This window comes from Nothoprocta perdicaria, unplaced genomic scaffold (assembly GCF_003342845.1).
Source record: "Nothoprocta perdicaria isolate Ctin4 unplaced genomic scaffold, notPer1 scaffold_28, whole genome shotgun sequence".
NCBI lineage: Eukaryota > Metazoa > Chordata > Aves > Tinamiformes > Tinamidae > Nothoprocta > Nothoprocta perdicaria.
Genome location: NW_020455510.1, coordinates 3784336 through 3797397, shown reverse-complemented (window position 1 = coordinate 3797397; position 13062 = coordinate 3784336). Strand labels below are relative to the sequence as shown.

Sequence of the window (13062 nt, the reverse complement as noted above, 5' to 3'; positions counted from 1 at the left end):
AGCATCTTCTGGGTTAACAAGCTGACATCCATTTCTTTCTAAAACCTTAGCTGGCGTAAGGATGGCACAAACACATACAACCCTCCCCAATTTCCCTTTCTGGAGGGGAGATTCTGGAGATTCACAGTAACAGAGTGAGATGTGGTTGGAGGGAAAGGAGAAACAACCCTGGAGGTGCTAACAGGCACAGACAGATCATTCTGCCTTAGCTTCCGTGCACTGGACAGAATGGGAACAGATTTTTCCAGTACCTGGTGTTTAATTTTTCCTTCCTCTCAAGGAACAACTAAAATGCAGGCAACTAGCTGAATTCTCACATTTTACAGAAACTACCATGAAAACACAAGAGAAATGAAGACACTACACTGCTGCCCTCCAAACTCAGACTGGATGTACTGACCTAAAAAGCTGTATTTAAAATTAGAGCCTCATTTCCTATCACCAGTTGCTCAAAATATGTTTTTACAACAGTTTCCCATTGAACACAAGTGAATCATCTTCCAAGAGACAGCAAAAGTCTGCTCTTGTTTGGAGAGATCAACTTGACTTTTGAGCATTTATCATTTTTCTCCCATTGATCACAGTGTGGTAAAACACAGTCATTTGTGGATTACAGGGTAGAATAATTAAGATTTGTCTTTCACAAGATCACATAATGTATGTCTCTCATTTCTTGTGATTAAAAACAGCCCAGTTCCTTGATACTATGTCCCTTTATATTTCACATCAAAAATCCTAATTTCATGGATGTATCTGCGAAACAGTGCAGCTGGAGACAAAAGGATAAGAGACTGTTATATGCACCTGGGATACAAAAGAAAAAATCAGTACATTTGCCAATGTAGATGAATGCCAGTACCTAAGATGGGTTCTCCATTTCAAAACGGAATTAACCAAGTTCTCCCTTCTGCAAGAATGCATTTCCTAGGACCTGGATTCCAAGTTCTCCTCCAGATTTATCCAGCAGCTCTGCCAAAGCAGCTTAGGTAAATCTGCCCTAAATAAATTTGAAAAAATGCCTACAAATTGAGAACATCAGAGAGTGACTGCAGACTGCAAGCCCTCTGGCTGACTCACACCCATGGAAGAAGCTCCACAAAATCTTGGCAGCCAATGCTGCAGTTAGCAGCGTTGTGGCCTTTGTCACATCCACCTCACACTGCACCTAAAGGCCTGTATGTGCCCATGTTCTTCAACTTCTTATGCTGCTATAGTGTAAAGGTTATTATCAAAGGTCTTTCACAGAGATAGTTCTTAATCTGAATTTAGAGCACCTTTCCCAATATTTGTAGGTTTTAGAGTATTTTTTTAGCCAGGCAATGTTAGAGGGATTTAAGCTACAAGCAAAATGTTATGATTTAAAAAAAAAAAAAAAAAAAAAAAAAGTAGCTTTAGTCAAGAGTGCTAGGTAAGCGTTAGCTTGTTTCTGGTCAGCATGAGCATATATACATTACAAAAAACATCATCAGCATACACTGATGTATAAACCACCAGCGTGGGAGCTAAGAGAGTCATCAGGAGAGAGGAGAGGAAATGTGAGAAACGGGGAAATTTCTCATGTCTACTGGTTCCATTCTTCAGTTCAGCCCCTGCCCTTCCCCTCTTCTCCCACATTCACATTTAATGTAAGCCTGTCATCAAAAAGACCGTACAAGTTACAAGCTTATGATAAACCCCTCTTATAGGCGGGCATAAATTAGCATCTGAGCACTTGGGCTGACAATGGCGAAGGCCAAGCAACACAGTGATTATCACCATCACAGAGCTTCGGTTTGCCCGGAGAGGCCCAACAGGTTCCTGTCTGTATTACTGATGTTATTTTTTGTGTGAGAATTTAAAACAAGCAATCCTCAAGATTTCACACCTAGATATCAGGCAACATAATTTAACTACGTGGGGAGAAACCAAGGAAGAGGTCCTTAGCACAAAACCGTGGACTGCACTTGTTCCTGCGAATGGTTACCTCAGATGAAGGGGAAATGAGGTCAAAACGAGCTTGAAATCTCACTATCACACCTTCACGAGAAAGAGAAAATGATGCTTCTATCTGATCAGAAATAAACAGGGAAAATTCTGCTGCCTTGAAACGTGGGTGTTAAGTGGTGCAACACTAATCTAACAGCAGACATAAATATGAAAACAAGACCGAATGTAATGTAGTGAACCCCTCCCTAATATGTCGTAAAGTGCTGCTACAGTTAATCCCTAAGCACAGAGTGTATATCAAGTCTTTGTTTTGCTTGTTTTGGTACACTTAGTAGGCAGAAGAGAGATAGATCACCGTCTTCTTCTCTTACCTTCACACACATGCCTAAACTTAGCATATTTATCTTACTGAAAAAAAATACAGTTTCATCATGGCTCAATACTGTTCTTCAGGGCAAAGCAACACAACAACTCCATGCATTTTCAGCAGCAATCATTCCTGCAGTGGCTTAAGGAATAAATACAGCAAAGAAAGTTTAAATTGAGACTTACCAAGGGGCACCGTATATTCGGAATCCTTTAACTGTTACCTCTGAATCTTGCAAGTAAATACTATTTGTCAGGAGTGACTGAACATTGTCAAAGTCCTCTGGTTTCAATTTGGACACAGAGGGAAAGCGGTAGTAGTCTTGTTTAACAAGGTCTGCCATGAATTCCTTATCAAATGTCAGTTCATGATTCCCAGCAATCACTATTTTATATTCATATGGTAGGTTTCCTGAAATAACAAAAAAAAGAGGACTTAATTAGCACATTTTCCTCCCACACCAACACTGCCGGCACAATAAGCAGAGAGCTAGCAGTGACAGAATGAAATACCTGAGGTCTATCTGTATCTCCATGCTGAGCACAAGTTATTAATACTGTTTCTTTCCCATTCAATGGAACTGTGTTAAAATGTAAGCAATGCCACACAGGAAATGCCAAAAAGAAAAATCATGTATTGCAGAACTAAACAAAAGGAGCTGCTGGGTACTGACCTAGCTCCTAAAGTGGTTTCAATTGCTCCTGTCCTGATTTATACCAGTCAAATATGTGATTCAGCCTGGTCACTTCACTCACGGGCCCAGGTCAGAGGCAGCCGGCTGAGCCCCAACCCGCAGAAGGGACCTGCTAAAGGATTCCTCAGGCACGGGCACCGAGCTGGGAGCTGCTGTTCAAATTGCTCAGTGTTATTCGTAAAGAATTCAAAGCACACAACGAGTGACTTTTATTCCCAAATCCAGCTTGTTCTCCAAAGCCTCACATCACTCACAATGCACTTTACCACTGTAACTATTTAGTTTATGGTAGTGCCTTATTCCTGTAAGAACACACATAGAAGGAAGCCTGAAACCCAAATACGTAAGGCATAGCGTAGGAGAACAGAAATGCAGTCAGCTCATTTATGGGGAGAGTCAGGGAACTGGGCACAGGCTTCAGCATGCAAAATGTCAAGACTTCTGACTGGGACACAGCATAAATCAGGCCTGTGGAGCCAGACCCATTTCTGAGTTCAGATTCAAATTTTCAAGCACTTAATACCAGCAACCAGTGCCAGATACTACAGATAAACATACTGGGTGTTGAGCTCCCTTAAAAATACAGCCCTACTGCAGTCTCTGCACAGAAGTTAAGCTCTTCTACAAACTCTGTCCCACCATGACCTGCCAGCAATCACACCTGAAATCTGAAAATGGGCTCTCTGCTGTTGCCTTTGCCATAATCCCAATTTGCTGGTCTTATACCAAGTGATTCATTTTAGTGCTTACTCCTAGTAATAACTTAAAATATTTTTTTCATAAAAGTGGTAAGCATTCTACAGAAACACAGATTAAGTAACTCACTGCATGTCCCCCTTTCCATACTGCTCACGGGCCTGCTGTTATTTGCACTGCCCATGAAGATAGTAAGTGACACTCTTAATGTTGGTGGCATTAGCCCGGATGCTCAGGGATCCACTCACCCGTGACTGGGAGCACAGTGCCTGTCTTCAGAGCACAGGGGCATCTGTGGGGAGCACCTCCACGCCTGCAACAGCCACCACCTGCCCCAAATTAATGTAGAAACTGGTGCTACATATTCCACAGTTTTCCTAAATACATACAGCGCTGCTATTTTAAAATTCTCCGCAAATTTTAGAACTGTTGCTTTTTTCTGTTTAAGAGTAGGTTTCAAACTAAAGCAGTCAATATTTGCAAGATTAACTTTGTTCTAACTAGAGGTTATGGGAAACTAGTCAAAAGCCTCTGTTTTTCAATATTTATAGCATGGAACTGGGAATTAATCAAGATCCAAATATAAGCATTTTCTCTGCAAAATTAGTTAATTCTGTGTAGAAAATTAAAAAGCTGTAAATCTCCTGAGGGGGGGAAAAAAAAAAAAAAAGGCACCTTTATAGAATTCTCACGTGAGCAAACTGCTGATCATACATATTCATAACTCTCTCTGGTGCTGCATTAGATTAAAAGCTGGGTAAGATGCTCAAGATGCTACCACCAGGCATTTGTTGTTCCTCTACAGTTTACACCTCGCTCCTCCCTTGCCGTCTCTGCCACACACTGCTCTGCAATTAGTTTCTGTTTAAAAATAGAAATGGCAGGTACCTACAGTTCCTGCTCCTTGCGACTCCTGGGCCTGAGGTAAAACTGCTATTCTCTCTCTCTCAGGAAACATGAAAGACTCCACTGGCACAAAATCTGGTACATTTGTCATAACTATCAATCCTCCCAAACAAGCTTGATGTGATTAAATTCTCAGAGAAGTTAAATTCAGCTACCTGTCAAGTTACCAACATTTGCCCAGTTTAACAGAGAAAGACTTTCTGGTCTTATCGGATTAAAGCCTGGATTTTACTTTCCCTCCATTTACTTTAATTAAAAAAAAAAAAAAGAAAAAAAAAAAGGAAAGAACGAAAAGAAAAGAAAATCAGCACATATTGCCAATATAACGTCCAATTAAATCTGGGCTATTTCGTTGCAAGTGCATATATAGATACTTTATATCTTGCCAGACACCTGGAACAAGGTCTCTCACTTTGTGACACACAGGACATTGGAAGCTAACGGTGGGATCACTGATTACTTAAACATAGAAACATAACATTATACATGTCATATATATCTGCAAATCACCGGGGAAAATCTAGTAGCATTTACTAAAATCTATGCCATGTGAGTCCTTAATTTTGTTGGGATTAAGGAAAGGCCCTGCCTTGTTGGTCACAGAGAATCAGTAACACAATGGGGAAGCCCAGGGCCAACAGAAGAGAATGGATTCCCCTAAATGTATCCAGCTCAGGCCCATCGATGAAATCCAAGAATCACCCCCAAAGACAGGTGCAGATGGAAACAGCACCAAGAAAAACTCCAGACACCGCAAAACATGTCAACATCTGCCTTTAAGCCACAGCTGTACGGCACACAGTGAACATTCCTTCTCAGCTGAGAAGGATATTTTGGTATCTTTTGTTTGGGCAGTCCTACCCTTTTCCATAATCTGCTGATCTTCTGTGTTTTATAGGGAAATGTGTCTCATTCAAAACCTCCTACTCAATTTTAGTTTTCGTCTTAATCAGAAGAATCTCTACGTAGCCACAATCAAAATGTCTGTACACAGAGAGAGCCTCTGCAGCACTGCGAAAATTACTAGTCATCTTCCCCAACAAGTAAGGTTTCCATCATCAACCAGTGATGTTAATTATTGAATAATCTGAATCTTTTTCAAAATGGAAAAATTTGGATGTGTTCGTTTGGATAAGATCTTCAAAACTTCAAATTACCAACTGCCAAAGGAATAATCCAGTTTAATTTAAAAATACTCATTTTCCAAGTAAGGTCAAAAGGCTACAATTACAGCTAATTGTAACTATTAGGAAAAAAATTTATCATAAAGGGCGCTGTCTGGACAAATAAGCGTCGAGTCTGTGAAGTAGACAGAGCATCTGAAATCCAGAAGGAATAGATTATATTTATTTCCATATATATATATATATGTACATATATCCATGAGGAAAGTTTCCTCTGGAAGCCAAAATTCAAGTCTTGTCCAGAGAAGAGCACACGAACTCAGGTGTAAAAAACTGTAAAAACTAAATGCTTATAGAAAGACATTAACCTTGGGCTCTCAAAGACTTCTGTGCTTTCTGCATTTATGAGTCGACCCTCAGGCTACAGCCCCTCTTACCTGCATCACTCAACAACTGGCCTCAATCCTGAGCCACTGCCTTTCTGCCAACACAAGGACTTGGTGGCCAGAACACATGGCATTTGGAAACCGCTTCAGCCTAAACACACTGAGCTGCTGGTTAAGCAAGACTTCCTCTGCTGGCACCAACCACTTAGGTTATTTTTAAAGCATCAGCCTAACCTAAAATGCTCAAATGACCTGTTTTTCTGTACAGAGGTGTTGCAGTATTTTATTTGCATTCCTTTCCAAGCACTGGGTCCTAGGAGTATGCAGTTTGGTGGAGTTTGGTGGAGCAGCCATTCCCATTTCAACAGCATGCTTCATAACAGTGTGATGCAGTCACACAACCAAAGCTCAGCAGAGCTGGCACACACACAGGAGCCTGACTAGCCGTGACCGTTATCTGTTAACTACAACTGTTGCATCTCAGTCGCTTCAAAAAGTGGGAAAATCTGTAAAAGCAGGAAACGTGCAAGTGAATCATTTGTGACTTACAGCACACTGTATGTGCTTCAAAAGTGCAAGACTGGCCATTTGCCTATAAGCAGAGACAAGCGCACAGCTAAACACCAGAGGAGCAGGTTTGGTGCTGCTCCGATGGACTTCCAGCCAGTGCAGCGGGGCAGCACAGGCTGCTGTGAGATGGGTGGCTGCAGGAAAGGACAACCAGCAACACCACCAAACAGGACTTGTTCCTGTACAGCAAAACTGTAACTCTTTGAAAGCCCATCAAAATGTAAGGCAGTGACTGTGCTATCTCACATGAGCTTTTAGTACGTTCCTGCAACACACAGGCTCTCTTCAGCATTTTAAGGGATGAGAGTATCTCCAAGACACTGATTTCTCTTTCTGCTGCAAAGAGTAAGTTAGACTGCATAGAAACAGTGGACAGGCTCCACCTTTATGTTACATGCTGGACTTTTCATGCCACAAAGGAGAACAAGCCACTGTGGGTACTGAGACCCAGAGCAGGCCAGGAGAAACAGAGGTGATCTTTCTACCATGAGATAAACTGTGAAAATGTTTCATCTGTTTTAGTTGAGCAGCCTTCCCAAAAATTCCTCAGTGGAAAAGCTATAGATGAAACCAATCAACAGTTGGTCCAAAGCCCAACACATGTATTTCCACACATCTTCCATCCATGTCTGCAGGAATCTCAAGAATGAAATCAACTACAAGAAAGCAGGCAGATGAGAGACAGCACATGCACAAAACCAGAACAAGCTTCTGAAAAAGTAAAGACAGCTACAGAGAATTCTCAAAACCTTGATGAGAACTATTCCGCCAGCTCCTTTAAGCATCACAGTTCAGCTGCTTCTAAGACCTCCCTCCACCCCATAAGCAAATTTGGAGAAAGAATAATAAAAGCCAAACATCACATGGGAACAGCAAGATGGACAGATGAATGAAGTTTAGCTGTTTTGCCTTTATGCAAAGAAAACATGAGACCACAGCGCAGGGAGAAGCAAAGGCTGAGACCCCTGAATTCCTGTGATAAATCTAAAGCTTGTACATTAAAGCTCCCCTTTGTTGAAAACGCCGTTAGACACAACAAAACAGAAATGTTACGTTAAGTGCAAGCTCTGCCTCTGACCTTTCACTCTGTAACCGTCAGGCTTCATTAATTTTCACAAGGCCTGACAGCTCTAGCGTTAATACTCACACTTGCTGATCGAGCCACACAGCAGGTTCAGACTGCTACCTTCTCCTCTGAAACTCATGCATTAGGATTTTCTTCCATGCTGGCAATGGAAAACCAAGTCTAAGAAACATTAAACACAAAAAACTACGTTACAATAATGCCAAGGCTGAGCCATAAGCCCATGATAGCAAGGAAGTATCGAGCGAATCCTGCCTCAGCACCTGCAGCCCTGCTCCGAGCTGCCAAGGTAGTGCAGCGCACACGGTCCTCTGCGAATGACCACAGACCCCAGAGATGCCACTTAACCTCTCGGCCACTTGTGAGCGGGACCGCCACGACTACAGCGGTACCTAACACCAAGTACCTGCTTCCCCCGAACTGAGCCATGTACAGCTCACAACCTCGCTGCCACGGGCTCTGATTTCATCATGCTGTGACACTTGGCAACAATTCCTTGCTTTTTTGCTTTTATGTCTCAACCATAACATTATTCTAAAGTAACTGTTTGTGATTAATATTATTTTGCTCTCTGTTAATAGAAAAAACACAACCCAAGTGATAATCTTTTGTTTCACTTCACGGTGCTCCACAGCCTTGTCAAAACTATTCTGACATGATACATTTTGGTTTTGATCTTTCTAAATTGCTTTGAATTTCATTAGGTTAATCTTATTGAAACTGTTTCTTGAAACTCAGGCTTTGCCAAGTTTTATCAATTAATACACAGCATTTACTCATTCTAAAGCAGATTTTTTTAGTTTGACTCACAAAAAAAAAAAGGGAGATTTTAAGACTTGGCAGCTGACACTACTGTCGATTTAAAATGCAAAAAGCTCCTCCAAACTGACTTCAAATTTAAAAAGCATAAGGAGCACAAACTGCCTGCTAGCCCTTTTTCTTCAGACTTGTGATTATGTAACTCAAGAAACAGGACTTTTAAGGAGAAAAAAAAAACATAGCTTACATACAACCAAAAAAAGCTGACAGCTACGAAATCTGCCTTTGAATTTAGCAAATTCTGAAGACAACACCTTCACTGCAAACCACAGCAATCAACTTATTTTTCCCTTTTACATTTAAAAATGATTCTTGCAGAAATGATAGTTCCTGTTACTCTTGGGTTTCCTATAAACAAGTAATACATAACGGACCAGCCTAACAGTTTTGATGCTGTATGAGCACTTTTGAAGAGCTCCATTAAGTGAAAGAGCATTCACTTGGGATAATACATAAGGTTTTCCAAAAAAAGCTCATCTCTGGATGACAGAGTGTAACTGTCTTCCTCTAAACAGAATTAACCCATATTTAAACTTCTAAATAGGCTAGCATCTCATTCTCTCTACTTTTAGGATCTAACCACATTTAGGTATACAGAATTTTAATTTCTCTTGCAATTAGGAACATCAAACACATTAAGATCTAATGCATTAGGGCTGGCAATTTTAACTGATTTCAGCTCCGGGTGGTTTGAAATGGCTCTGCTCGTGAACCCTGAATACCAACACTGAGGATGAAACATCCTCAGCCTTCACAGTGCCAGTGGAGTAGAAATGCTCTCCCTGAACTTGATTAAGACTAAATTGAAAAGGAACATTTCTGGTTACTACTTTATTAGGCTAAAATACAGAAATGAATCCTAATACTATCTAAATCTAATATGAAAAAGCCATCTCTATTTCAAAATTTTCAAAGCATTCTCTATAAACGCATCACAGATCAATTTACATGGTACTTTTGGCAATAAGCAAAACGAAATCACAGGTTCCAACTGGCTTAACTCATATTGGAAAGTGCGAAAGCAAATGCTAGAGAATGCAATTATTGCAAACAAACTCCATTTTCTCCACTCAGGAGGGAATTTAAGGGAACGTTTTATTGCCCTCAAATAACACGTCTAAAGGCATCAATACGCAATTCTATTTTCTTTTCAGAGCTCCCCACCCCCACACACACACACTATATAACCTAATTTTTTACAAAGAAACTCACCTGATTTTGAAAAAAATATATTGGAAGTAGCTGATATTACTTCTGCATAAACTTACTGTATCTATTTACATGATTTTTCTGTTTAGAACTTAAGAATATCACAAACCGAAGAGTCACTGTCCCACACAGTTCCAAGACCTACTTCTCAAACTTCACTTTTGTCTCCATAATTTACCATTTCAATTAAGTCCTTTTTTCCCCCACCCCCCGAAAGAAATGAATAAAAGTCATCAAAAAGGGGGTCATGTTGAGAAACAATTCTATGGAAAGTAATTGAGCTATCATAATCATCATGAATGACGTCTTGGTATTTTCATATGGAAAAAGACAAATGCTAAGGACAAGGCTTACCAGACAAAGTAAAATCTTCACTTAAAAGAAAAACAAGTCTGGAAACCAATTCTTCCTTAGCTACTGAAAGAAAACTCACCTCAATTCAAGGAGAAATTTAAACACAGCACCCAAACATAGACTCTGTCCCTCAAATTTTTCTGCCTTCCTAACTTTCTAACTAACCTTTATGCCAGAAGCAGGACTCCTTTTTCTGTCCGTGAAATTAAAAAACGGATCTGTATCAGCCTCCTTCCAGTATTTTAAGAGTACAAGTAGGAACTGGGAGACGCATGTAATTGCCAGCAAGATGCTCTTGTTCTCTTCTCTCAATTCGTTCCAGTTACTTGGTTTCTCATTTTAAAACAAAGCAGCAGAGTCTTTGTTGTTTCTTATGCACTGAGTGGGAGGCACCCACCACCCCCAGTCTTGCAGCCAAAGGGTAGGAAGGAATTCCAAAAAGATCCACCCCCCAAATCTCTCTCTCTGCCTCCCAGGAAGGTGATAGGAACTTATTGCTAAGAAACAAAACCAACCAAAAAAACTCTCAAATACATACAGGAGATTTCTTATGATAACTATTTTGATTTTCCTTTTGTGACACATGGATCCTTGACAACTTCCCAATTCGCACACAGAATCCAAATCTTTCCTTTCAAAACTAAGGTTTGGAATACACTGCAGGTAAGCTGCAAAACATAGCAGGGCCCAAACTTAACTGCTCAGCAAACACTAATATCCTACACTTAAATTCCAAAAATAATAATAAAAAATAATAAGTAGGGCTAGGTAGCAAAAACAGTGGTAGTAAATAGAAAGGAAAAAGAAGAAATAGGATATTTCCAAAATACCTCAAAACTCTGAAGAACACAGATTGCTGCTTAAAAACTTCTTCAGCTTTTTTAACCACTCTGTGGCTTTTTAACTATGACAGCCCTACTTACTGTATTTCTGATTTACCTTCATGATTCCTTCCCAGATACTCACAGTGAGAAGAAAAGAAACACAAAGAGAACATGCACAAAGAAGGCAAACAGAAACTACAGTCAACTAAAATTATGTAGGTAGAGGTCTTTGTGAACCTCCAGGAGCATTTATCAGGACCTTTTCTGAAGCATCTGTTCAAATTTATTATTATTCTATATAAACATAAACATTCCATTATAGTCTTTCACGATGAACTTGGATACCAGGAATCTCCTGAGCCTGCTAAGGAAATTCCTTTTAATACTCCAACCCACAGAGAGGTTTCTTAGCTACTAAATGAGAGAACCAAATCACTCCAGCTGTATCATGTTATTACAAGGAACTGAATTCCTCTTATGCACTTTTTTTTTCTGTAGCTATCTGAAGTTGCCTGAGCAGAGTAACATGTGCCCTCAGATATTTTTCTTCTAAGCTTAAACATATATACAAAACCCAGGCATCCAAAGCGGGGGAAAAAATTCTGTATGAAAAACCTGAAGCCTAAAAAAAGGACTAAGGCTATAACTACTGATATCTGAACCAGGGATTTCTGAGCTCAAATCTTGCTTCTGCTACTGTTTTTTTTTTTTGCCACCTCCTCTGCCTTGGGCATGCTATTTTAATTACTAAATTATTTATGTGTTACAGTACTCCAGCATCTCATGATAGAAGGTTCAGACTGAAATCCTTTAGGAAGCCAAAGCACAGCTCTGACTTGTGGTGGGCAATCGTATACAGCTGAGCAACTCCGGACTGTCCTTCCAAACAGTGAAGAACAGAAAATGAAATAGAACATGGTGAGCAGAAAATACTATATGCAAATAAACTGTATCCTTAAGGTTCACATGCTTCATTTGTGATGGATTTCAGTAGAGACTCCTATCCTTAATATCCTTACTACTATTACGTATAGTAGCCGTCTGCCATGGCCTCCTTCCTTCCTTACTGAAATGAGGACAGCATTAAGCACCCCAACAGTAAGGTATACAGTAAGATAAAATAAACATTTCTGAAGAAAGTTCAATGGGTATATGTAATTATATCCATGCACTTGAATTTATAGTAGTCTTTTTCTGAGATGCATATGATGCAGCACGTATTTCCTTCTGTGCACAGAAACACAGTAAAGTGTCTGGTGCCTGATCAAATATTTCTCTGCAACTAAATGCCATTCATAAGCTGCTGTGGTATGCAATATTTGGTTCACCTCCTGGGCTTCTGGCAAGGCCAGGAGGCGTGTATATCTCTCCTTTGAATTACTCATTTTAACCATCATTTCTAATCTAAAGAAGGGAAAAGTCACCACAAAATGGTGACAAAAGTGACTTGCACACTCTCAGTTATGTAGAATACAGAGATGCCTGTAGTTAATCAGAGCCAGTCATTAAGGCAAAGCTACTGCAGTCACTTACAAAAAGGTAACCATTATATTTCTATTCCTTTCTGCCAAAGTTTTGCCCTTTCACCTCCAAGGCAGCATCACTGTTTTTACAGCTGGCTTCACGGAAGCATCTGTTTATGAATGGCTATATTGCTTCCACTCTAACTGTACGCACATCCCCTCCAGTCACTCAGGCAAATGCCAGAGCTGATTTCAAATAGACAGTCAGAACTGTCAGTCATCAGAGCAGGAGCTCTGCCCTCCGCCTGCCCTAGCACGGCCTCCAGGCAGGCCAGGCCACTCACTCAGCACCTTCTGACCCATCCCTGATCCCTCCATTTCCTCATCTTCCACGCACGAAACGGCATGGGGCCCTGCAACAGTTCTGTTCATCCCTGCAAGTACTAAATGCCACTGAGCCTTAACAGACATGTATGAGGGAGAGCAGCTCTGACAAACATAAGGAAGCGTGGCTTACCTTTTAGCATTCATATCCATGTTTTAAATTCAAATTTACTATGCTGCTGTGGCTGCTTAGACTGAGAAAATAAATACCAGCATTCACAGGTGAAAAGGAGCTACTCCACTCAGCTGTTCAGCC

At 40.5% G+C, this 13062-nt stretch overlaps 1 protein-coding gene across 3 annotated transcripts in view; it reads right to left on the bottom strand.

Annotated features, from left to right (window-relative positions):
* The window catches only part of MPPED2 (metallophosphoesterase domain containing 2), a 149414-nt gene that overhangs the window by 36316 nt on the left and 100036 nt on the right, over window positions 1-13062 (bottom strand). For all 3 annotated transcript variants that reach the window (XM_026041186.1, XM_026041185.1, XM_026041187.1), the window contains one exon: window positions 2479-2704. In XM_026041186.1, the coding sequence (XP_025896971.1) occupies window positions 2479-2704 (226 nt within the window). The remainder of the gene's footprint in view (window positions 1-2478; window positions 2705-13062) is intronic.